This window comes from Microcaecilia unicolor, chromosome 7, assembly GCF_901765095.1.
Source record: "Microcaecilia unicolor chromosome 7, aMicUni1.1, whole genome shotgun sequence".
Classification (NCBI taxonomy): Eukaryota; Metazoa; Chordata; class Amphibia; order Gymnophiona; family Siphonopidae; genus Microcaecilia; species Microcaecilia unicolor.
In genome coordinates, this window is record NC_044037.1 from 307,359,669 (window position 1) to 307,385,601 (window position 25,933).

General features: G+C 45.6%; 1 protein-coding gene across 1 annotated transcript in view; it reads right to left on the reverse strand.

The window, feature by feature from the left end:
• SPEG (striated muscle enriched protein kinase) overlaps window positions 1-25,933 on the reverse strand; it is a 495,656-nt gene that overhangs the window by 35,865 nt on the left and 433,858 nt on the right. Inside the window, exons 33-34 of the mRNA XM_030208751.1 lie at window positions 20,795-20,962; window positions 6,803-6,925 (exon numbers count right to left, since the gene is read on the reverse strand). Coding sequence (XP_030064611.1) covers window positions 6,803-6,925; window positions 20,795-20,962 — 291 coding nt within the window. The remainder of the gene's footprint in view (window positions 1-6,802; window positions 6,926-20,794; window positions 20,963-25,933) is intronic.

Here is a 25,933-nt window from a genome sequence, read left to right on the forward strand (position 1 = left end):
GTCATCCCATCCCCTTTATCATTTTCATCACCCTTCTCTGTACCTTTTCTAATTCAACTATATCTTTTTTGAAATGCACCGACCAGAATTGAACACAATATTCGAGGTGCGGTCGCACCATGGACTGATACAAAGGCATTATAACGTCCTCACTTTTGTTTTCCATTCCTTTCCTAATAATACCTAGCATTCTATTTGCTTTCTTAGCTGCTGCAGCACACTGAGCAGAGGGTTTCAACGACGACGACGAGATCCCTTTCTTGGTCGGTGACTCCTAACGTGGAACCTTGCATTACATAGCTATAATTCAGGTTCCTCTTTCCCACATGCATCACTTTGTACTTGATCACATTAAACGTCATCTGCCATTTAGACGCCCAGTCTCCCAGTCTCATAAGGTCCTCTTGTAATTTTTCACAATCCTCTCGCGATTTAACAACTTTGAATAAATTTGTGTCGTCAGCAAATTTAATTACCTCACTAGTTACTCCCATCTCTAGGTCATTTATAAATATGGTAAAAAGCAGTGGTCCCAGCACAGACCCCTAGGGAACCACACTAGCTACCCTTCTCCATTGAGAATACTTACCATTTAAGCCTACCATCTGTTTTCTATCTTTTACCAGTTTTTAATCCATTATAGGACACTACCTCCTATCCCATGACTCTCCAATTTCTTCTGGAGTCTTTCATGACGTACTTTGTCAAACGCGTTTTGAAAATCCAGATACACAATATCACTGGCTCGCCTTTATCCACATGTTTGTTCACCCCTTCAAAGAAATGTAATAGATTGGTGAGGCAAGATGTCTCTTCACTAAATCCATGCTGGTTTTGTCTCATTAATCCATGCTTTTGAATATGCTCTGTAATTTTGTCCTTTATAATAGTCTCTACCATTTTGCCCGGCACTGACGTCAGGCTCACCGGTCTATAATTTCCCGGATCCCCTCTGGAACCTTTTTAAATATTGGCGTTACATGGGCTACCCTCCAATCTTCTGGTACCACACCCGATTTTAAAGATAAATTACATATTACTAACAATAGTTGTGCAAGTTCATTTTTCAATTCTATCAGTACTCTAGGATGAATACCATCCAGACCAGGCAATTTGCTACTCTTCTATTTGTCAAATTGTGCCATTACATCTTCCAGGTTTATAGAGATTGCATTCAGTTTTGTCTGCTCAACTTTGAATATCATTTCTGGCACTGGTATCTCTCCCAAATCTTCCTCGGTGAAGACCGAAGCAAAGAATTCATTTAATATCTCCACTATGGCTTTGTCTTCCCTGATTGCCCCTTTTACCCTTTGGTTATTTAGTGGTCCAACCGATTCTTTTGCCGGCTTCTTGCTTTTAATATACCTAAAAAATGTTTTGCCTCCAATGAAATCTTTTTTCAAAGTCTCTCTTTGCCTTCCTTATCAACGCTTTGCATTTGACTTGACATTCCTTATGATGTTTCTTATTATTTTCAGTCAGTTCCTTCTTCCATTTTCTGAAGGATTTTCCTTTAGCTCTAATAGCTTCCTTCACCTCACTTTTTAACCATGATGGCTTTCGTTTGGTCTTCCTCCCTCCTTTTTTAATACATGGAATATATTTGGCCTGGGCGTCCAGGACAGTATTTTTGAACAGCATCCATGCCTGATGTAAATTTTTGACCCTCGCAGCCACTCTTCTAAGTTTTTTTTTCACCATTCCTCTCATTTTATCATAGTCTCCTTTTTGAAACTTAAATGCTAACATATTGTATTTCCTGTGTGTAATTACTCCAAAGCCAATATCAAATCTGATCATATTATGATCACTGTTATCAAGTGGCCCCATCACCATTACCTCTCGCTCCAGATCATCCGCTCCACTAAGGACTAAGTCTAGAATTTTTCCTTCTCTTGTCGGCTCCTATACCAGTTGCTCCATAAAGCAGTCCTTGATTTCCTCAAGGAATTTTACCTCCCTAGCATGCCCTGATGTTACATTTACCCAGTCAATATTGGGGTAATTGAAATCATCCGTTATCAAAAGTGATTAAACTAGATGGAAGCTAGGGGAGAGTGGACCCCCTACTGCTGTGGCACCTCAGGCACTGCCCTATTGTCCCAATGGTCAGTTCATCCCTGTTTCTTCATAATCCCTTCATCCTTCACCTTTCCTTTTTCTCTTCATCCATATTATCCCTCTCCTTCCTTCTCTCTCCTCTTCTGCCCCTTCCTACTCATCTTTCCTCCTTACTGTTCCATCAGTTCCTCCCTCTTCCCACCTGCCTTGCAGTTCCTCTACCCTAGCTTTTTGCCATCTCTCTTCCACCTTCTCTGTCTATCTCACCACTTTCATTCCCCTTCTTATCTCTTCTTCCTCTTCCTTTCTCCCACTTCTCATCTTATCCTTCCTCTTCTGGCATACTCTCTCTCCTTTCTACCTCTCCCCAGTCACTCTCTCTCTCTCTCTCTCTCTCTTTAACTCCCTTTCCCCATCCCCAGACCCTCAGTCTCTCTCCCACATTCAGGCTTTCTTTTGCCTTCCCTCCTCCCCCAATACATTCCCTCTCTCCCACTCCAGAATCTCTTTCCTTCCCCCCATTTAGCATAGTCTTTCTTCCCTACTGCTCACCAGCTGTTGCCTATCTCACTCCCTTTCCCCTCCAGGCATGCACTCTCTCTCCCTCTTGGTATATTCTCCCCAACCCCAATGCTGTCCCTCACTCACATCCCACAGACTCTCTCTCCCTTCAAATAATCTTGCTTTTTCCCTCCTCCCTGTAGCACAGTCTTCCTCATACCCTCCCTCCCAGCAATTCCCAGCTGTTGTCTGTTTCACTCTTCTCCACATACTCTCTCTCCCCCTCCAAGCAGACACTCTCTTTTCCTATCCCCTCTATGAACTCTTTCCCTTCCCTTCCCCTTCTTCTCGGTCTCTGTGGCTCCCAGCATATATTTTCCAGTACAGCCATGGCTCTCTAATTCCAACAGTGCTCACAATTCTCTAGCTGTGCTCCTCTTCAGTCTCTGATGGCCTGAGGTTCTTGCTGGCAGTGGCTCAGGAGCAAGCCTCATGCTCAAGCACTTCCTGTCCGTGAGGTGGTGTGAGTTCCACATTCCCAGAAAGGGGAGGGGAGGATGGAGAGGTGGCATGAACTCTTCTACCAAAGAGAATGGGGTAGCACAAGGCTATATATGTGACTCCAGCACTCAGTTCCACAAACTTTCTTCCTCATGCTCACCCAAGAAGCCCTAAGCAAAGCTGCTGCCTTCAACCACAAATAAAAGCTAATGTGCCTGAGGCTGTGCAGCAGGGGCGTATCTGCGTGGGGCCTCAGGGGCCTGGGCCCCCGCAGATTTCGCCCTGGACCCCCCTACCGCTGCCAACCCTCCCCCTCCGTTGCTCGCCTACCTTCGCTGGCGGGGGACCCCAACCCCCGCCAGCCGAGGTCCGCGTCCTCCTGCCGCTGCCAGCTGCCTTTGGTCCTTTAATTCTTCCATTGAAGCTGGCGCCGACGAAAGTTTCTTTTGAGTCTGACGTCGCTGCACGTTGTACGTGCAGGACGTCAGACTCAGAAATTGTTTCTGAGTCTGACGTCCTGCACGTACAACGTGCAACGTGCAGCGACGTCAGATTCAAAAGAAACTTTTTCGTCGGCGCCAGCTTCAATGGAAGAATGAAAGGACCAAAGGCAGCCGGCAGCGGCAGGAGGACGCGGACCTCGGCTGGCGGGGGTTGGGGTCCCCCGCCAGCGAAGGTAGGCGAGCAACGGAGGGGGAGGGTTAGCAATGGCAGCGGCTGGGGGGAGGGGGATCGGCAATGGCGGCGGCGGCGGCGGCGGGGGGGGGGGGGGGGCTATAATGTGCCCCCCCTCTCTGGCCCTGGCCCCTCCTACCGCCGCAGTTCAGATACGCCCCTGCTGTGCAGACTTGTCAGTCAGAGCCAAAAGGTGTCTGTGGCCGATGGGGTGCACATGTGCGCACTCGGTTTATCTGGTGAACCTTGTCTCCCCCCCCCCCCCCCCCCCCCCCCCCCCCGAATATACTTGGTCTGCAGGGAATACTCACTGCTATTGATGCTGTGTTTATGGCTGTATGTTCTGCAGAGTGTGCAGTGTTTAGCAGGTGTACATGATACAGCATGTGCTCTGTTTAGTATAGTGTTTCCCAAGTCCAGTCCTGGAGTACCCCTTGCCAGTAAGGTTTTCAGGATATCCACAATGAATATGCATGAACGTGATTTGCATATAATGGAGGCAGGGTATGCACATAAGCACCGCCATGCTGGGAAAAGACCAAAGGTCCATCAAGCCCAGCACTCTGTCTCTGACAGCGGCCAATCCAGGCCCCAAGAACCTGGCAAAACCCCCCAAATTTAATAAAGATCAATGGACTTTTCCTTCAGGAATCTGTCCAGACCCCCTTTGAACTCACCAAGGCCATCTGCTGTCACTACCTTCGCCGGCAATGAGTTCCAGAGTCTAACTATGCACTGAATAAAGAAAAACTTTCTCCGATTTGTTTTAAACCTACCACATTCTAATTTCATCTTGTGTCCCCTGGTTCTATTATTGTTAGAAAGTGTAAACAAATGCTTCACATCTGTCCACTCTACCCCACTCATTATTTTGTAAACCTCTATCATATCACCCCTCAGCTGCCTTTTCTCCAGGCTAAAGAGTCCTAGCCGTCTTAACTTCTCCTCATAGGGTAGTCATCCCATCTCTTTTATCATTTTTGTCGCCCTTCTCTGCACCTTCTCCAATTCCTTTATATCTTTTTTGAGATGAGGTGACCAGAACTGAACACAATACTCCAGGTGCAGTTGCACCATGGAGCGATATAATGGCATTATAAAATCCTCATGCTTGTTTTCCATCCCTTTTCTAATAATACTCAACATTCTGTTCACCTTCTTAGCCGCAGCAGCACATTGAGCTGAAGATTTCAACATCCTATCCACGATGACTCTCAGATCCCTTTCTTGGTCCGTAACTCCTAAAGCGGAACCTTGCATAACATAGCTGTAATTCGGGTTCCTCCTTCCCACATGCATCACTTTGCACTTGTCAACGTTGAACTTCATCTGCCATTTGGATGCCCAATCCCCCAGTCTCATGAGGTCTTCTTGTAATCTTTCACACTCCTCCTGCGACGAGATGACCCTGGATATGTGTCATCTGCGAATTTAATTACCTCACTAGTTACTCCCATCTCGAGGTCGTTTATAAATATGTTAAAAAGCAGCGGTCCCAGCACAGACCCCTGAGGGACACCACTAACTACCCTTCTCCATCGAGAATAATGACCATTCAACCCTACTCTCTGCTTCCTATCTTTTAGCCAGCTCTTAATCCATAATAATACACTGCCTCTGATCCCATGACTCTCCAGTTTCCTTTGGAATCTTTCATGAGGCACTTTATCAAATGCCTTCTGAAAATCTAGAAATACAATATCCACCGGCTCCCCTTTGTCCACATGTTTGTTCACCCCCTCGAAAAAATGCAAGACTTCCCAAATTAAGTTCATGCATATTCATTGTGGATATCCTGAAAACCTGACTTCAGGACCGGCTTGGGAAACACTGATTTAGCATACGAGTGTACAACAGTTTTTGCAGTTTTTTGCATGCTGCAACATTTGTTGGGTACATCTACATTCACTATACCCTTTCTTAAAAGAGCTTTCTGGGAATGCTCTGCATGGTGCACAAGTCTCTCTATCGGGCTCTTTTTCGAAAGAGAAGGACGTCTATCTTTTGACATAAATCGGAAGATGGGAGTACTTCTCACAAGGTTGTCCAAATCGGTATAATCGAAAGCCGATTTTGGACGTCCCCAATTGCACTCCGTCGCAGGGACGGCCAAAATTCAAGGGGGCGTATCGGAGGCGTAGCGAAGGCGAAACTTGCGTGTGCCTAACACTAGGACGTCCTCAAGCCATAATCGAAAGAAACAAGGATGTCTCTGACGAACACTTGGGACGATTTTACCTGGTCGTGTTTTTCTTACGACCAAGGCACAAAAAGGTGCCCAAACTGAACAGATGACCACCGGGGAGAATCGGGGATGACCTCCCCTTACTCCCACAGTGGTCACTAACCCCTCTCCCACCCTCAAAAAACATCTTTCAAAATATTGATTGCCAGCCTCAGGTATCATACTCAGGTCCATCACAGCATATGCAGGTCCCTGGAGCAGTTATAGTGGGTGCAGTGCACTTCAGAGAGGCGGACCCAGGCCCATCGCCCTCTAACTGTTACGTTTGTGGAGGAAACAGCGAGCCCTCCAAAACCCACCACAAACCCACTGTACCCACATCTAGGTGCCCCCTTCACCCATTAGGGCTATGGTATTGGTGTACAGTTGGGGGGAGTGGGTTTTGGGGGGCTTAGCACACAAGGAAAGGGAGCTATGTACCTGGGAGCAATTTATGAAGTCCAGTGCAGTGCCTACTAGGGTGCCCGGTTGGTGTCCTGGCATGTCAGGGGAACCAGTGCACTACAAATGCTGGCTCCTCCCATGACCAAAGGGCTTGCATTTGGTCGTTTCTGAGATGGATGTCCTTGGTTTCCATTATCGCCGAAAATAAGAAAAGACCAAGTCTAGGGATGACCATCTCTAAGGATGACCAAATTTCAGGATTTGGGCGTCCCTGACAGTATTATTGAAACGAAAGATGGACGTCCATCTTGTTTTGAAAATCCGGGTTTCCTCGCCCCTGGATGGGGACGTTTTGCAAGGACGTCCTCATCAAAACTTGGACGTCTCTTTCGATTATGCCCCTCCATGTCTCTCTCTCTCTCTGCTTCTTACCAGACATTTTTCGCTCCAGATTGTAAGTGCAGGGAGCAAGGCTCGCTGCTGGCTTCCACAGCACCAACACCGTGTTCTTATACTTCTGTGGGATCTCTGGTGTGCCTGGTCTGCCTGGGATTCCTAGAAATAAATGGAGAAGGAGAGAATGGGTTTAAGAGTGGCATTTAACTGCACTGTCCTGAAGGCACACAGAGAACAAAGAACACCAAAAGTAACAGCACCAAAGTAATATGGGAAGGAGCGGGGGGAGGGGGGGAGGGATTTATAGCAGGTGGGGCCGTCCACCACAAACATGCAAACAATGTAAGCACAGTTTTCAGTCTAGTTTTGGTTGGATTGAAAGATGGTCCCTGGATTGTCGTGTCCCCTACCTCAACGCAAGCGGCGTCCTCAGGCTGCGTGGAGTTCCGTCAACGCACACTTGACTGGCACAGCCCTGAGTCATGTGTGTGTAGTTCTTCTCAGGCTGCAGGCTCCTTGATTGCTTTGCTTCCATGCACCTGTGTCTGCTCTCTGCCTGGCTTCCCTTGCTTCTCTCCTATTGGTCTTCCGGTTCTTCCTTCCCCTGCTCTTGTCCTACGGCTGTGCTCCTTCTCCCTGCTGGTTCCTGCTGATATCAGACGCCAGCACTTTATCAGCTGAGCTCTTCCTGGACTCCATGCTTCGGCTTCTACTTTGGTAGGTGTTACTTGCTCAGTAGTGTGCTTCTTCTCTACTTTGTCCCTCGTTGCTGACTTTGCCTGTGCCTGACTTACTCTCTTGCCTGCTGCCTGCCTATTGACTTTACCTGTGCCTGGATTACTCTCTTGCCTGTTGTTTGCCTATTGACATTGCCTATACCTGGATTACTCCCCTGCCTGTTGCCTGCCTGTTGACTTTGTCTGTACCTGGATCACTCTCTTGCCTGCTGCCTGTCTGGCCGTTACGTTCACCACCCCGCTTCCTGCTCTGTCTCGTAAGTCCTGCAGGCCACCCGCACCTAGGGGCTCAACCTCTGGGGAACGGCGGTCAGCACAGGTGAAACCCGGGGTTGTCCGGCTGCCAAGCAGAACCTGGTCCGAGTACCGGGCTCAGCAGCACTCTACTTGGCACAAGAACTCACAAGTCTGACATGGATTTATTCCTTCACACTTCTTACTACTGCTTGTGAGAAATGTGTATATACAGGTATATTGCTTTTTCATTTAGCATAATTGCAAAAACAGCTTATACCCTGGTAGACAGGAACTCTTTAGGGATGAAAGTATAATTATACTTTTGTAAGCCCTCTCTAACAGAAATCACCATATTATTTATTTTATTTATTACATTTGTATCACACATTTTCTCACCTTTTTGCAGGCTCAATGTGGCTTACATAGCACCGTAAACCGGTATGAATACAAGATATGAACAAATACAAGGTGATATTGTGATAGAATGAGGTTTATGTATGGTAAATACATTGGGGGAGCTTAGAGAGGGAGAGGAAGAGTTAGGATATGCCCATTACGGTCTTTGGTTACGTTGTGTCGCAGGTGTCCAGTTTATGTTGGGTCGGTGGGGTATGCTTTCCTGAACAGGTCTGTTTATAGTGCTTTTCGGAAAATATAGCTTTCTAAAATCATTAACAAAAGAAACTCTGTTAGTTTAAAGAAACATGTGCAAATTGATAAAAATGCTGAGACAGGAAGAGAGAGAAGAAAGGGGGGTAAGAAGCCCGAGCTGCTGAAGACCCGGAGATGCATGAACGCTTCAAGGACAGGCCTAACAATGTAGCTAGGCATGAGACCATGAAGCTGTAAAACTATGGACAAAGGGAGCAGAAGGAAAGGGGTCGGGGGGGAGGGGAATGTGAAACATGTCATGTGCGAAACTGTTAATGAAAAGCTCTCACATAAAGCTTTGAAGGTAAGAAAATGCAAACTGAGCAGAACTAACAATGGTTAGAGGCTCAGGCTTGGTTAATGGAAAATTTTCAGAGGACTGTCATATGATAATTAGCAGTGATGTATTGGGGGGTGTTAAATGTGATCAACATCCAATGACAAACTTAGGGGCAGACACTCAAATGTAACCAAAAAGAAAGACTATATAACCTGTAAGCATTAAGGAAGGGGTGTGCCTGTTTGATCTCAGGAACACCCATTCTTGAAAGGGTGTATTTTGAAATAATAAATTAATTAAGACTTGTTTCACCAAATCTGGTTTCGTAAGATATTTTTGTATAAGTTCTCAGGTTATCTGGGGGCTGTTTATAACAATTTTGAGGGGCTCGTCCAGGATAAAGTCATCAGAGACATCGGTGGCTGGCTGCTGACCAAGGGAAGACGTGTCCTATTGATTTCAATAGTCCCTAGGTTTGTAGCGGGGGATTGAGGTCCTGACTGACACATAACCCAAGACATTGGAATTGGTGAATCAAGATAAAGATTTGCAGGCACATTGATCAATCGGCCAAGCAAAATCTGTTCACAGAACCAAGGTAAGAAAATTAACTATTAAGGTATTGCCTTGGTGGCCGGGAATGTGACCGGGATTGTGAGAACAGAAGTATGTGAAGTGAGACATGTCAGAGACACGAAGCGAGTGTGGAGTCCTGATCCGCGGTTCCGTATTTCCGCGAGGGAAACGGCCGGAGATGGACAAAGCGAAAGTTGAGAGGTGAAAGACTTCTGGGTACTTACAATGGGAAATAGGCTAGCCAGGAATAAAAGGGAAGGTGGGATCCTTGCCCTCAGATATCCCTCCAAATAGTCCGTTGGGGGGGGGGGGGGGGTATGCTAAGATACTGGAAAAATGAATCTTGTACATGAGAAAAGGACAGGAAGAAAATGATTTACTACTGCTGTTTTGAATGGTCAAAACAGAGTATTATACATGGGCAGAGCTGATGTCCATATTAGGAATCCTCTTTACATGAGAGGAGAGAGCTGTGATAAGAACTGCCGCTTTAAAAATAAACAGTTCCCTAGGAGGGAGGGGACGCAGGGAGAACTTTATGGGCAAAGCAGGGATACCCTAATGTAGACCTAGGGTGGAATAATAACAGTGAATAACAGTGAAAATGACTGAGCAAAAATGACAGAGCTTAGAAACCTGATAATAGCAGGAATAAAAGAAGCAGTCCCTAAAAATCAGAATGTAACGAAGGCTTGAGAAAGTGTTTGTGAGAGGTGAGAGGGTTTTTAAGAGACAGGGAACTAAGAAGTAGAGCCCTGATGGCGAACCTATGACACGCGTGTCAGCACTGACACGCGTAGCCATTTTCGATGACACGCGGCGCCGCCGCAGTGTGGTCCGCCCTCCCTCCTCGCTCCCGGAAACTAACCTTAAAGCCTCCTTTCACGTCGTAGCAAGCAGCAGCAGGGCAGGCCACTCCTTCCTTCCGTGTCCTGACCTCACCTGACGTAACATCCGCGAGGGCAGAGCACAGAAGGAAGGAGGAGAGGTCTGCCCTGCTGCTGCTTGCTGCAACGTGAAAGGAGGCTTTAAGGTTAGTTCCGGGCCCGGTAGCGGGTGGAGGGGGGCCCGGCGACCTCGGGTGGGCAGCGATCTCGGGTAGGGGGGGCCCGGGGCCGGTCCTAGTAGCAGTGATTTTTCTTGAAGTGACACACCACCCGAGTTATGCTCGGTTTTTTGGTGAATTTTGACACACCAAGCTCAAAAGGTTGCCCATCACTGAAGTAGAGAAAGGGAGGGGCAGGGGACAGAAATCCCCAGTGGATGGCCTCCCGATCTGAATGTGTTGAATGTGGGCAGATAGGGCATTTTAAGTTAGTGAGGGAAGAAAAAGTTTTCTCTCTCATGAATTCTATGGGAAAATTAGGGGAGCCAGGGACTCTGGACCCTGAGGTCTCACCATGAGCCCTTAATAAATTTATGGGTGGGACCAGAAAGGGAAGAGACAGTTTTTATTGGTAGATACAGGAGCGGCCAGAGCCTCTGTGACTCAGCTGCCTAAAGGAGTTAAATTAGCATCACTACATCAACCAGCTCACCTTTATCCACATGTTTATTCATGCCTTCAAAGAAATAAAGCAGATTGGTGAGGCAAGATTTCCCTTGGTTGAACCCATGCTGTCCCATTAAACCATGTTTAATTATGTGTTCCATAATTTTATTGTTACCTGGAACTGAAATTGGGCTTACTGGTCTGTAATTTCCTGGATCACCCCTGGAACCCTTTTTAAAAATTGGCATTACATGCCCACCCTCCAAACTTCAGGTACTATGGACAATTTTAATGACAGATTACAGATCATTAACAGCAGATCAGCAATTTCATGTTTGAGTTCTTTCATATCCTTCAGCTTGTCGATTTGATTCAGTACGTCTTTTAGGTTCACTGAGATTTCTTTCAGTTCCTCTGCATCATCACTTTTGAAACCAAGTACCAAGTGCTACATTTGTGGAGCAGAAATCCAAGGGAGGCATATATCCTAGGAAGTGAGAGGCTGATATGCACAGACAGAGAGAGGGACCTTGGGGTGATGGTGTCCGAGTTTCTTAAAGTAACAAAACAGCGTGACTAGGCAGTAGCCATAGCCAAACGTATGCTAGGCTGCATTGAGAGAAGCATAACCATCAAAAGAAAGGAGGTGTTGATGCCCCTATACAAGTCGGTGAGGCCCCACCTAGAGTATTGTGTTCAGTTTTGGAGGCCATATCTTGCTAAGGATGTAAAATACTACCCTGTTTCCCCGAAAATAAGACATCCCCTGAAAATAAGACCTAGTAGAGGTTTTGCTGAATTGCTAAATATAAGGCCTCCCCCGAAAGTAAGACCTAGCAAAGTTTTTGTTTGGCCCCGATGGGTGCCCACTCTCTCCCACCAGAAGCTCACTATTTGGCAACTAGCCACCCAGCCCAGTTCCCATTAGTGTAGAGGTAGTGATGGCGATATGGTACTGTGTTGTGGTTTATTAGGGGAGGTTGTTTTTTTGTGTCCTTGTGAGAGCCGGACATCTATAACACAAAGCAACGCATTCTTTTCCTAGTTCTTTCTCTATCAGGGGCCATCGTTGGGATTTTTTTTTTGTATGTGTAATCGTTTAGTTCTCTAGTGTGGTGCATTTGGGTATGGCTTGTACCGTGTTTTGCCGAAAATAAGACATCCCCTGAAAATAAGACCTAGTGCATCTTTGGGAGCAAAAATTAATATAAGACACTGCCTTATTTTCGGGGAAACATGGTAGAAGCGGTCCACAGGAAGGCAACAAAAATGGTATGGGGCCTGCGCCATAAGACGTATGAGAAGAGACTGGGGATATATGATACTTGAAAAGTACTAATAATAGAAACAAATCTTTTACAGAAAAGAGGAAAAGGTAATACTAGAGGACTTGAATTGAGGTTGCACATGTGAGAATCCCTAGTCACCAAGCTCACCGAAAACAACAACAGTAGGACAATTGGAACTCGTAATGTCGAGTCCAAAATACTTATTTACCTAAAACTATATACATACTGTGTAAGAGTGCAGCCTGGAACAGAACAAAACAGGCCTAGAAGGGTGAAGTTGGATTCTAGACCTCAAACAAATTCTGCAGAACTGTCTGTCCAAACCGACTATCTTATCTATCTATATGTTCCATCTTTGATTACACCCTATGCTATTAAAAAATGTTTTATTGTGTATTGTGTTGACATTGTAAGTAGTATACTATGCTATACTATGTATTGTTTGAATATTTTTACTGCTGTAATTGTCTATTGCTTATGTTTGACTTATTCTTACTGTACACTGCCTAGAATGAATTCCTTCAGAAAGGCGGTAAATAAATCCTAATGAATAAATAAAAATTATATAACACCTCTACAGATCCATGTTGTGACTGCATCTTCAATACAGTTCTGGTCGTCCCCATCTCAAAAAAAGACGTAATGGAACTGGAAAAAGTACAAAGAAGGGCAACAAAAATGATAAAGAGGATGGAACATTTCCCTTATGAAGGAAGGCTGAACAAATTAGGGCTCTTCAGCTTAGAGGAAAAGACGATATGATACAGGTTTACAAAATCAGCAAAGTGGAACAAGTAAATAGAGAATGGTTGCTAGAGACACAATATGAAAACATTGGGAAGAAGTATTTTTGTACTCAGTGAATAATGAAATTGTGTAATATGTTGCCGGAGGATGTGGGTTTAAAAGAGGTTTGAACAGATTCTTGTTGGAGAAGGTCCATAAACAGTTATTAACCAAATAGATGGCTGGAAGGAATTGCAAGAAATGGATCTGTTATTTGGGATCATGCTGGATAAAACCTAGTGACCTGGACTGACCACAGTTAGCGACAGGATGCTGGGCCTGATGCCCTTTGGTCTGATCCAGTATGGAATATTTTATGTTCTTAATTCCAATGGGAACATTTCCCAGATTTTTACCAGCAAGCTTGCAGAAAATTTGAATGTTTGTTGAAAAAGCAAATCCATTTCAAATGTTTCAAACAGTTTGACAGAATTGCAAACTTAATTCAGACTTATCAAATTTGTCAAGATATGTATTTTGCAGGAGCCTGCAGATTTCCACTATCAGGGACAGACACATTCAGAGATAGTTAACAGGATTGAATAATTTATCAGGGGAGGCTCTGAGACACAAACAAAAAATTCCAGCATTGTCATGACTCTCTGTGACCTGATGTGAGTCATATTATCTCCTGTGCCTCAGTTCTAATCCTGGCTCTGTCACTGACCCTTTCTGTGACCTTGGGTGAGTCACTTTATCCTCTCTAATCCCGGCTCTGTCACTGACCCTTTCTGTGACCTTGGGTGAGTCTAATCCCGGCTCTATCACTGACTCTATGTAAGATCCTAAGGTGCAGATGTCAATGTTCCAAACAGCGCTCTAAAAATAGCACTGGAATAGCGCGGGGCTTTACCGCCCCGAGATAATAGCATACAAATTTAAGCATGCTGGGATGTGCTGGGCGGGGATTCACCTGCAGGGGAGGTTCCTTTGCAAATGCATGCTGGACAGTGTTTCCCATTCCTCCCCATTCCTTCCCAATGTTCCGCAAACCCTAACACCAGCTCCAGGCTGGCATAGGGTTTGCCACGGGCAGCACGCCAATATTTGGGGTGCTGCTGGCTGATCATTGTTTAGCATACATTTGCATGCTACTCGTGGTCAGAGCCCGCGAGTGCTTTGTTTCATGCGCTCGGGGGCTCTGATCATGGGACAGTAGCAAACATGGGCACTTGTATGGCGCTAATAGCCTCTAGCTCCCGTGTTTGCTTCTGATCATAGGCCCATAAGTGAATTACTTTATCTCCCTGTGCCTCAGTTCTAATCCCATCTTTGTCACTGACACTCAGTGTGATCCTAGGGTAAACCACTTTATCTTCCTGTGCTTCAGTTCCAATTCCAGCTCTGTCATTTTCTCCAAGGACAAGCAAGACAGATGTATCCATACATTTGGGTGACGTCAACCCAAAGGAACCTGGTGTGGATGCTGTCCTGCATACTATATTTTTAAGAGGATTTTGGCACCAGTCCCACCGCGCATACACGAGCGCGAGACCCTCAGACTAGCTTTTTCCACAAAGTATGGAGGTCATGTCTAGTGGATCTCCTCAGTGCTTATTTTTCGACAACTTGTTCCTTCCTGTGTGAGTCAATTTCATATTTTTCCCTCATAGTTTTATTTTTTCTTTCTCCTTTTATATTTAAGTTTTTTCTTTCTTTTTACACAGCTCTCGAAACCTTCTTAGGCTAGAGCACCATAGTGAGGTAAGCCCCTTTTTGACCTCATCATTGAGCCTTTTCATTTAGATGCTGTTCTTTTTGACATGCCCCAGAAGACCCCCAGTTTCGTCAAGTGGTGCACCCAGTGCAATTGGGTGATTTTCAGTATGGACACACACAATTGATGTGTGGGGTGGCTGGGGCATGGTCATAACCCAACTAACTCTATTCTTTGTTTACAAATGCAGAAAACGCATCAGGCCTGTCAGAAAGCACTTTTTGGCTCCTTAAAATCCGGTGCATCAGAAACACCGACCCCAATGGCTGTCAGGGCTGCGTCTGACATTGGGAGTGCATTGGCATCGAGGAGGTCTGTCTCCCTCTCTCAACATCAGGTGCTAGTAGCAGGCCTTGTGACCGATCTGCACTGGACCCGACACCGAGGATACATAGAGATTCAACGTTGTCCTCACAGGCACCAAGGGACCCTGAGGTTATGCATCGGGTTAAAGCCAAGAAGCACTGACATTGGTCCCCTTCAATGCATGGTGCGGAGAGCTCCAGGGCATCTGCATTGCCGGAACCCAAGAAGCATCGGCACCAAGATGACTGCTCCCCCTTGGTTATTCTGGTGCTGTTGCCTTAGCCCCCATGCAGCCTTGACCTCACTTCCAATTCAGCACTGGCAAACCCAGCAGACTGTCTCCACACTGACACCACCCCCAGCCTTACCAATGCCTGTACTCAGTGACCGGTTCCAGGACATGCTGAGCGAGGAGCTGGCAGATTTGTCTCTGACCTTGAACCTGCAGTTCAGGAGAGATCTACAGGCATTCCCTGCTGGGGTAACAATCTTTTTGGGGACAATGTAGAGGAGGTCACTGACCTCATGATGAAACATACGGATACCATCCAGTCCCTCTCCTGGCGACATTCTTCTGCTCCCTCCGCCACTGGGAGGTTCGCTGGAGGGTCCTGAAGGAGTTCTTACTACTCTCAAAAGCATAGGTACACTCTTTCTGCCCATCCTCAGCAACAATGCCCCTGGAACTGCCAACAAAAGTCATACCGCAGTCAAAATTGGGGATGAGTTTTTGACTGGCTTCAGGAGAGCATAGCCACCATCAAACTGTCCATACTGGATGACTTGCCAGTAGGAGGGAGGCTGAATTACTACTACTACTACTACTATTTAGCATTTCTATAGCGCTACAAGGCATACGCAGCGCTGCACAAACATAGAAGAAAGACAGTCCCTGCTCAAAGAGCTTACAATCTAATAGACAAAAAATAAATAAAGTAAGCAAATCAAATCAATTAATGTGAACGGGAAGGAAGAGAGGAGGGTAGGTGGAGGCGAGTGGTTACGAGTCAAAAGCAATGTTAAAGAGGTGGGCTTTCAGTCTAGATTTAAAGGTGGCCAAGGATGGGGCAAGACGTAGGGGCTCAGGAAGTTTATTCCAGGCGTAGGGTGCAGCGAGACAGAAGGCGCGAAGTCTGGAGTTGGCAGTAGTGGAGAAGGGAACAGATAAGAAGGATTTATCCATGGAGCGGAGTGCACGGGAAGGGGTGTAGGGAAGGACGAGTGTGGAGAGATACTGGGGAGCAGCAGAGTGAATACATTTATAGGTTAGTAGAAGAAGTTTGAACAGGATGCGAAAGCGGATAGGGAGCCAGTGAAGGGTCTTGAGGAGAGGGGTAGTATGAGTAAAGCGACCCTGGCGGAAGACGAGACGGGCAGCAGAGTTTTGAACCGACTGGAGAGGGGAGAGGTGACTAAGTGGGAGGCCAGCAAGAAGCAGATTGCATTAGTCTAAACGAGAGGTGACAAGGGTGTGGATGAGGGTTTTGGTAGAGTGCTCGGAAAGAAAGGGGCGGATTTTACGGATGTTGTAAAGAAAGAAACGACAGGTTTTGGCGGTCTGCTGGATATGAGCAGAGAAGGAGAGAGAAGAGTCAAAGATGACCCCAAGGTTTCGAGCTGAGGAGACAGGGAGAATGAGAGAGCCATCAACAGAAATAGAAAACGGGGGGAGCGGGGAGGTGAGTTTGGGGGGGAAAATGAGAAGCTCGGTTTTGGTCATATTTAATTTCAGGTGGCGTTGAGACATCCAGGCAGCAATGTCAGACAAGCACGCTTGTAACCTGTTTTGGGAAGATGTTTTAGAGATGAAAACAGTAATGGAATTCAAACATGCGTGGGATAAACACAAAGGAATCCTGTTTAGAAGGAATGGATCTATGGAATCTTCGCGGACATTGGGTGGCGACGCAGGTATTTGCAGAATAAAATCGGTGCAGGGCTGGCTTCTACGGTCTGTGCCCTGAGAAAGGCAGGGACAAGTAGCCACTAGGTCTTATTTTAAATTATGTAAGATTGTTTTTAGGGCATTGTATGGGGATCTTCCATTATATTTGGCTGAGTTTTTTTTCTCTTTGTTGAACAGACAATTAGATAGGGGCCAGATAGTTTTGAGATTTCCTTCTATGGCTGTGATTAAACTCAGGAAACAGCTGGCTTCATGCCTATCGTATAAGGCTGCTTTGGTTTGGAATTCACTTCCTATGATCAACTAAACTATTTAACTTTTAGAAAACAATTGAAAACATTTCTCTTTAAGAAATATGTTGGGTTTCTGCCAGGTGCTGGTGACCTGGCTTAGCCACTGTTTGGAAAACAGGATACTGGGCTAGATGGACCATTGGTCTGACCCAGTATGGCTACTCTTATGTTCTTATATTCTAACCTCAGACTGGTGGGTTCTCTGAGTAGTCCAAATGGGATACACCCTCCATTGGCAAAGGAAACCTTCAATTTGCCATCTACGGGCGTCATTCATCTGTGCCCAGCATGAGCAAGTATTTGCAGAAGAATTCTCTGCCCTTCTCCAGGCCCATGCGGTTGAGCCCATCCCACCAGGGCTGGAAGGGCAGGGATTGTATTCCATGTACTTTCTCGTGGTAAAAAAGACAGGGGGATTTTGCTCCATCCTGGACCTCAAGGGTCTGAACAAATAGTCAAATAAAAGTTCATGATGGTTTTCCTAGGCATCCTCCTCCCCATGATTCAGGAAAAAGACTGGCTATGCTCTCTAGACTTGAAGGATACATATACCCACATCCAGATACTTCCCAGTCACTGGAAGTACCTCCGATTTCCAGTAGGGAAGCAACATTACGAGTACCATGTCCGAACCCAGGGTGTTTACAAAATGTCTTGCAGTAGTCGCAGTGTCATTACACAGACTGGGAGTGCATGTGTTTCCTTACCTGGACGATTGGCTGGTCAAAAGCACATCTCAAGAAGATGCTCAAGAATCAATGTGGAGAACTAACTGGGTGCTGCAGCTACTAGAGTTCATTATAAACTATCCCAAGTCCCATCTCCAATCCACTCAGCAATTGGAATATTTAGGAGCCCTGTTAGACATAGTGCAAGCTCAAGCCTATCTCCCCCAAGTTCAGACGACTCTTCTCATTACAATTGCTGACCAGGTTTGCAGTAGCCAGCAGGTTACAGCTCGGCAGATGTTGAGATTGCTAGGTCACATGGCCTCCACCATTCATGTTACTCCCATGGCACATCTTAATTCCAGGAGAGCTTAGTCGACTGGCTTCTTAGTGGAATCATGTTACTGAGGTCATGCCACAGCTCGGACAGTCTCTCTGCTGGTGGTTGATTTGGTCCATTTGGACTCTGGGACTCCTATTCCAAATTCTACCTCCTCACAAAATTCTGACCACAGATGCATCCCTCCTGGGCTGGGGAGCTCATGTAGATAGGCTTCACACTCAGGGGACTTGGTCCTCTCAGGAGGTAACACTTCATATATCAATCTCCTGGCACTTTGGGTGATTTGGAACACTCTAAAGGTTTTCAGAGATTGTTTTGGTAACCAAACAGGCAATCAGGTTGCGATGTACTAGGTCAACAAGCTGGGGGTATGGGTTCCTACCCCTTGTATCAGGAAGCAGTCAGGATGTGGAAATAGGCCCTCAGACATGGCATGATGCTCAGGGCCACATACCTGGCTGGCAAGACAGGCTGAGCAGGGTCATGCAACCATATGGGTGGTCTCTCAACATGGTCATAGCCTGTGATCTTCCGAGTGTACAGCATCCCCTCTATGCCACTCACATCAATAACAAGGTCCCTCAGTACTGGTCCAGTCTTAGATCAGACGACAGATACCTTTCTCCTAAATTGGTGGGAGGGTCTCCTGTATGTGTTTCCTCCCACACCTTTAACAGGGAAGACTTTGTTGAATCTCAAGCAAGATCTGGGGACAATGATCTTAATTGCATCTTACTGATCAAGAAAGATCTGGTTCCTTCTGCTTCTGGAGTTATCCTCTGAAAGACAATGGAGGTTGGACTGTTTTCCGACCCTCATCACACAGCATAAGGGATCTGTTCTGTACCCAGCCTCCAGACCCTGGCCCTCATGGCCTTGATGTTGAGAGCATAGAATTTATCTTCTTGCAACTGCGTGAGGGTGTCTTCAGGACTTTGCTGGCTTCCAGAAAAGATTCCCCTAAAAGGTATAACATCTTTAAATGGAAGAGGTTTGCATCTGGTGTAAGGGCAAGACCATATATCTGATTTCTTGTTCTACACAAAAGCTGCTTGAGTACCTTCTACACCTCTCTGTTTTGAAAACCAATTCTGTAAGGGTTCACCTTTCTGTAATCAGTGCTTACCACCATCGTGTGGGGGGCAAGCCCATCTCTGTACAGCCTCTAGTTGTTCGGTTCATGAGAGGTTTGATTTTGACAAAGCCCCCTTTTCTACTGTGTCATGGGATCTAATGTCATCCTTACCCAACTGATGAAAGCTCCTTTTGAGCCATTAGACTCCTTTCATCCGGAAGGTCTTTTGGTGGTGGTCACTTCAGCTCACTGAGTCAGTGAATTTCAGGCCCTAGCAGTTGATCCACCTTACAACAGATTCCATCATAACAGAATTGTTCTCCGCATGCATCCTAAGTTCCTTTCTAAGGTGGTGTCGGAGTTCCATCTTAAGTTGTCAATCATTTTGCCAACATTCTTCCCCAAACCACATGCCCTTCCTGGTAAAAGTGCTTTGTGCACCTTGTACTGCAAGCAAGCCTAGGCTTTCTATATGGAGCAGACTAAAGCCAATAGACAGTTCATCCAGCTTGTTATTTCTTTTGATCCCAACAAATGGGGACAGCCATCGGTAAGCACACTTTGTCCAATTGGCTAGCAGATTGCATCTCCTTCTCTTACGCCCAGGCTGGGCTGACTCTTGACGGCCATGTCACGGCTCACAATGTCAGAGCCATGGCTGCGTTAGTAGCCCACTTGAGGTCAGCCTCCATAGAGGAGATTTGCAAAGTTGCGACATTGTCTTTTGTCCACACATTCACATCTCATTAATGTCTTGAGCAGAATATCCAACGTGACAGTCAGTTTGGCCAGACAGTCCTGCAAAATGTTTTTAGTGTCTAGAATCCAACTCCACCCTCCTAGGCCCCTTCGCAACCAGTTTGTATATAGTTTAAGATTAATTGCATTCAAATTAGTCTTGCCTTTGCAAGACTCTATTGTCCTACTGTTGCTTTCAGTGAGCCTGGTAGCTGGGGATTCCCAAGTGTAAGGATACATCTGTCTTGTCCTCGGAGAAAGCAAAGCTACTTACCTATAGCAGGTGTTCTCTAAGGACAGGTATCCTTACACCCTTCCCACCTCCCCTTAGAGTTGAATTCTTTTTTAGCTATTTTATGTTACTGAGGGTCTCGTGCTTGCACATTAGGAGGGAAGGCATTTGCGCATGCGAGGTGGAACCACTGCCAAAGCCTCTTAAAAATATAGTGCATCCGTACCGGAGTTTGTTGGAATGACATCATCCAAGTGTGGGGATACCTGACCTACTGTCCTCGGAGAACACCTGCTAGAGGTAAGTAAACTTGATTTATCTGCCTGTGCCTCAGTTCTAATCCCAGCTCTGTCACTGTCTCTGTATGACTCAGATAAATCTCTTTATATCCTTGTACCTCAGCTCTAATCTCATCCCTTTCACTGACACTCTAGGGCTTATTTTGTTTAGCTTGATTAGTTGCTAAAAGATTTTGGTTGTGGGGAAAGAATCCACATACCTTTGAAAATGTCAAGTCCATGCACTGTCTTACACCCTGGGGAACAATTCTTTTTTAACACTGCTAAAAATATGCATCCTACAGAATCCCAGGGGTATTTTTAGTTGAGAATTGCAATACAAAGAAGATGGTATACAATTCCAATACAAAATGCAAAAATATTATTCCATACATATCTCTGAGTATTTTTAGTTGATACATACGTGCCACAGCCAGGCTACAGGAACTTGTAACATTGCCAAGAACATTGGAAACTGAGCACTGGTACAAGCCCACATCACTTAGGGTAGTCTTCATGATGGTCAGTAACTGTCGTCCATCTGGGCAGGACACGATGTTTATCCTCTCATCTGGCACCACACTCCGCTTATCTGAAAATCAGGACAAGGGGAGTGAGCACAAAGAATGGGACTCTGGCCTCCCACACTGTCCCCATAGCACACAGGAACTCGAGCCCCACTGCACTGTCCCCACAGAACACAGCACAGCATGAGAGGAACCCCAGTCCCCCTCACTCTCCCTGTAGTAAATAGCATCCTGTAAGAAGAACACATAACCCATAAAGTCACAAAGAAGGAACCTCATATTCTCATAGCATATTTTGTTCAGTGGGAGGAACCCAGCCCCCAAACTGTCCCCATAACATTTTATCATATTTATAAATGACCTAGAGATGGGAGTAACTAGTGAGGTAATTAAATTTGCTGATGACACAAAGTTATTCAAAGTTGTTAAATCGTGGGAGGATTGTGAAAAATTACAGAAGGACTTTACGAGACTGGGCAGCTAAATGGCAGATGACATTTAATGTGAGCAAATGCAAAGTGATGCATGTGGGAAAGAGGAACCCAAATTATAGCTATGTCATGCAAGGTTCCACGTTAGGAGTCAAGGACCAAGAAAGGGATCTAGGTGTCATCGTTGATGATACGTTGAAACCTTCTGCTCAGTGTGCTGCTGCAGCTAAGAAAGCAAATAGAATGTTAGGTATTATTAGGAAAGGAATGGAAAACAAAATGCGGATGTTATGATGCCTTTGTATCGCTCCATGGTGCAACCGCACCTCGAATATTGTGTTCAATTCTGGTCACCGCATCTCAAAAAAGATATAGTGGAATTAGAAAAGGTGCAGAGAAGGGCGACGAAAATGATAAAGGGGATGGGACGACTTCCCTATGAGGAAAGGCTAAAGCGGCTAGGGCTCTTCAGCTTGGAGAAAAGGTGGCTGAGGGGAGATATGATAGAAGTCTATAAAATAATGAGTGGAGTTGAACAGATAGATGTGAAGCGTCTGTTCACGCTTTCCAAAAATACTAGGCCTAGGGGGCATGCGATGAAGCTACAATGTAGTAAATTTAAAACGAATCGGAGAAAATGTTTCTTCATTCAACATGTAATTAAACTCTGGAATTCGTTGCCAGAGAATGTGGTAAAGGTGGTTAGCTTAATGGAGTTTTATAAAGGTTTGGACGGCTTCCTAAAGGAAAAGTCCATAGACCGTTATTAAATGGACTTGGGGAAAATCCACTATTTCTGGGATAAGCAGTATAAAATATTTTGTACATTTTTGGGATCTTGCCGGGTATTTGTGACCCGGATTGGCCACTGTTGGAAACAGGATGTTGGGCTCGATGGACCTTTGGGCAATACTTATGTACTTATGTAAAGCCACCATGAAAGGGACTCCAGTCCTTCATACTGTCTCAATAGCACAACACTGCAATGGAAGAAACTGCAGCCCCCCCCCCCAAGTCCCCACTGCACAAAGCACCCCCCCCCCCCGCCATGTGAGAAACCCCTGCCTCCCACACTGTCCCCACAACACATAGCACCCAATGGAAAGAACTGCAGCCCCGAGCACACAACACATCACGTGGGAATAATATCTGATCTTGGTTAAGCATTGGGACACAGTCTTAACCTACAGTCACCCTTGGTCTCTATACTTTTCTCAGGCCGTGTTCTGGCCAGAATATTCAGGTCTATACTCTGGTTTATGTGCTCTCCCAAGGTTATGCACTAGGAGACAGCTTTAACTTTCAGGTAGAATATTTAGAGAATGGTCTCCTGACTCTGTGACTTCCAAAGAGCTGGATGAAGGCATAAGCAAACTGACTACCTCTGGTACTCAGTTGAGCAGGGGGTTTCTTTTGAGGCTTTGGAATTATTATTTGAAGCAGGTCTGAATGCTACCCTCTCCCTTCCCCTCCACCATTGGCAGCTTCTTCCTTCCCACTACAGCGGTCTGCTAGATAGCAAAGGAAAAGTTTAAAGAAGAACCTTGCTGCTTGGACCTGATGGCTGTTAGAGTACAGTAGTCAGTTATTTCGGGTGGGAGCTTTTTCCTTTATTTTTTCGGCGCTCTGCATGAGGTCACATTTAGTGTTTGCCCAAGTGAACCTGGAGTTTAATCGCAGCTGAACTTCACGTCCTCCACAATGCACAGCCAAAGCACCAGGCTAGCTTAAAGTGATAGCCAGAGCGTGTGAGGGAAATTTTGAATGCCTTACCATGGATGCTCCAGCAGAGCACTCTAAATGGTGCTCTCTCTGTGGAGTCTGCTGCTCTGGTCATTGTATCTCTTATTGGGCTGGTTCTCTGCAGTCGACAAATAAGATAGCAAATAAAACATGCCAAAGACCGCAGGTTGAATCGCACCAATATGCACAGACTTTGCAAACGGAGGCACATTAGAAAGATCTGAATAGAACCATAATGGCTTAAAAACAAACTGTGCATCTATATGTAAAAATAAAGAAAAATGGTTTGCTATTGAGAGGAGAAGTGGCCTAGTGGTTAGGGTGGTGGACTTTGGTCCTGGGGAACTGAGGAACCGAGTTCGATTCCCGCTTCAGGCACAGGCAGCTCCTTGTGACTCTGGGCAAGTCACTTAACCCTCCATTGCCCCATGTAAGCCGCATTGAGCCTGCCATGAGTGGGAAAGCGCAGGGTACAAATGTAACAAAAATAAAATAGATACTATTGGAGATTCTACATGGAATGTTGCCACTATTGGACATTCTACATGGAATGTTGCTATTCCACTAGCAACATTCCATGTAGAAGCCTGTGCGAACCAGAAGCCTGCGTGGCCACATTGGTGATCTGCAAGGGCCAACTTCTACATGGAACAGTGGAGGAGTGGCCTAGTGGTTAGGGTGGTGGACTCTGGTCCTGGGGAACTGAGTTCAATTCCCACTTCAGGCACAGGCAGCTCCTTGTGACTCTGGCCAAGTCACTTAACCCTCCATTGCCCCATGTAAGCCGCATTGAGCCTGCCATGAGTGGGAAAGCGCAGGGTACAAATGTAACAAAAATAAAATAGATACTATTGGACATTCTACATGGAATGTTGCTACTAGCAACATTCCATGTAGAAGGCTGCGCAGGCTTCTGTTTCTGTGAGTCTGACGTCCTGCACGTACGTGCAGGACGTCAGACTCACAGAAGCAGAAGCCTGCACGGCCACATTGGTGATCTGCAAGGGCCAACTTCTACATGGAATGTTGCTAGTGGAATAGCAACATTCCATGTAGAATCTCAAATAGTAGCAACCGTGGAGGAGTGGCCTAGTGGTTAGGGTGGTGGACTTTGGTCCTGGGGAACTGAGTTCGATTCCCACTTCAGGCACAGGCAGCTCCTTGTGACTCTGGCCAAGTCACTTAACCCTCCATTGCCCCATGTAAGCCGCATTCAGCCTGCCATGAGTGGGAAAGCGCAGGGTACAAATGTAACAAAAATAAAATAGATACTATTGGAGATTCTACATGGAATGTTGCTATTCCACTAACAACATTCCATGTAGAATGATGTGCAGGACGTCAGACTCACAGAAGCAGAAGCCTGCGCGGCCACATTGGTGATCTGCAAGGGCCGACTTCTACATGGAATGTTGCTAGTGGAATAGCAACATTCCATGTAGAATCTCAAATAGTAGCAACCGTGGAGGAGTGGCCTAGTGGTTAGGGTGGTGGACTTTGGTCCTGGGGAACTGAGTTCGATTCCCACTTCAGGCACAGGCAGCTCCTTGTGACTCTGGGCAAGTCACTTAACCCTCCATTGCCCGCTGCATTGAGCCTGCCATGAGTGGGAAAGCGCGGGGTACAAATGTAACAAAAATAAATAAGACATGGGGGAAGCCACTGCTTACCCCGGGACTGGTAGCATGGAAAGTTGCTTCTTATTAGGTTTCTGCCATGTACTTTTGACCTGGATTAGCCAGAGGATACTGGGTTAGACGGACCATTGGTCTGACCTAGTTTGGCTGTTCGTATTTTCTTATATTTGTAAACAAGAAAACTTATCTTACCCACAGCAATTAATGTTGCACCCTCTCTCAATAGCTGTTGTGAATTTGATATGTTTATTTGTCAACTGCTTGGTCAGATACAGTTTTGCATAATTAATATAGCATCTATCGATTTGATTTGATATTATGAACATTGGCACACATCTGTAAGATTCAGCGCACCCTTGGTTTTTTTTTAAGTAGTGGTACCCGTGGTTATGTATCACCTTTTGGTGACAACATTTTTCATCAGTATTAATATTTGACTGGGGTTTTTTAGCAGCAGGCATCTGATATAGGTTTATTTTTTGTTTCCTTACTCACCGAGTGGAGCATCCCTCACTTTCATACACCTATTTTAAAATGTGTCTGTGTTTTGCTACGGTTAAATGAACATAAGTCTCGTATTCTCACCAAAAAGGAGGAAGCCCCTCTTGTACAACACTGGTTGGAGTTTGATCATAAGATTGTGGATATACGATGGAGAATAATTGACCATATTAAAGTAGGGTGGGAGGGTGGTAATATGGAAAATCTGTTAAATTATAAAGAACAATCTTGGATCTTTTCCTTAAATTCAGTACAGCCTAATGGCTTAAATCGTGAGATAGAATGGATGTCAATAGTTTAGATTGAGGAGGAGGAGTTTCGGTGGATGGGCTCTGGGATTGGTTCAAAAAATAGTGATGTAAGTAACTGGGAACTCCCCTATTTAAGCAACAATAATGCCGCGGCCATCTTTGAGAAAATAGGATTGATGAAAGAAATGGGGGATTTTCTCCGTGAAAATCAGAGGTATGTGGAGATTGTTTATATATAAAAAGTATTTATAAAGAAAAAAGACATGCTGGCTGACAATGGATTGTATATTTTCAGGAGATATACCTTGATACAGCACTGTTGTGCGAAACGTGAATTCATGTCGGTATGAGGATCTCCGGGATGAATAATATACTTCTTTAAAGTTTTTCAAAGAAGGAAGTTTTTTGAGCTATGCTACGGATAGAGCTAAGTGCCTATGTTTTAAGTTATATAAGAAAAAGAGAGAGAAAAA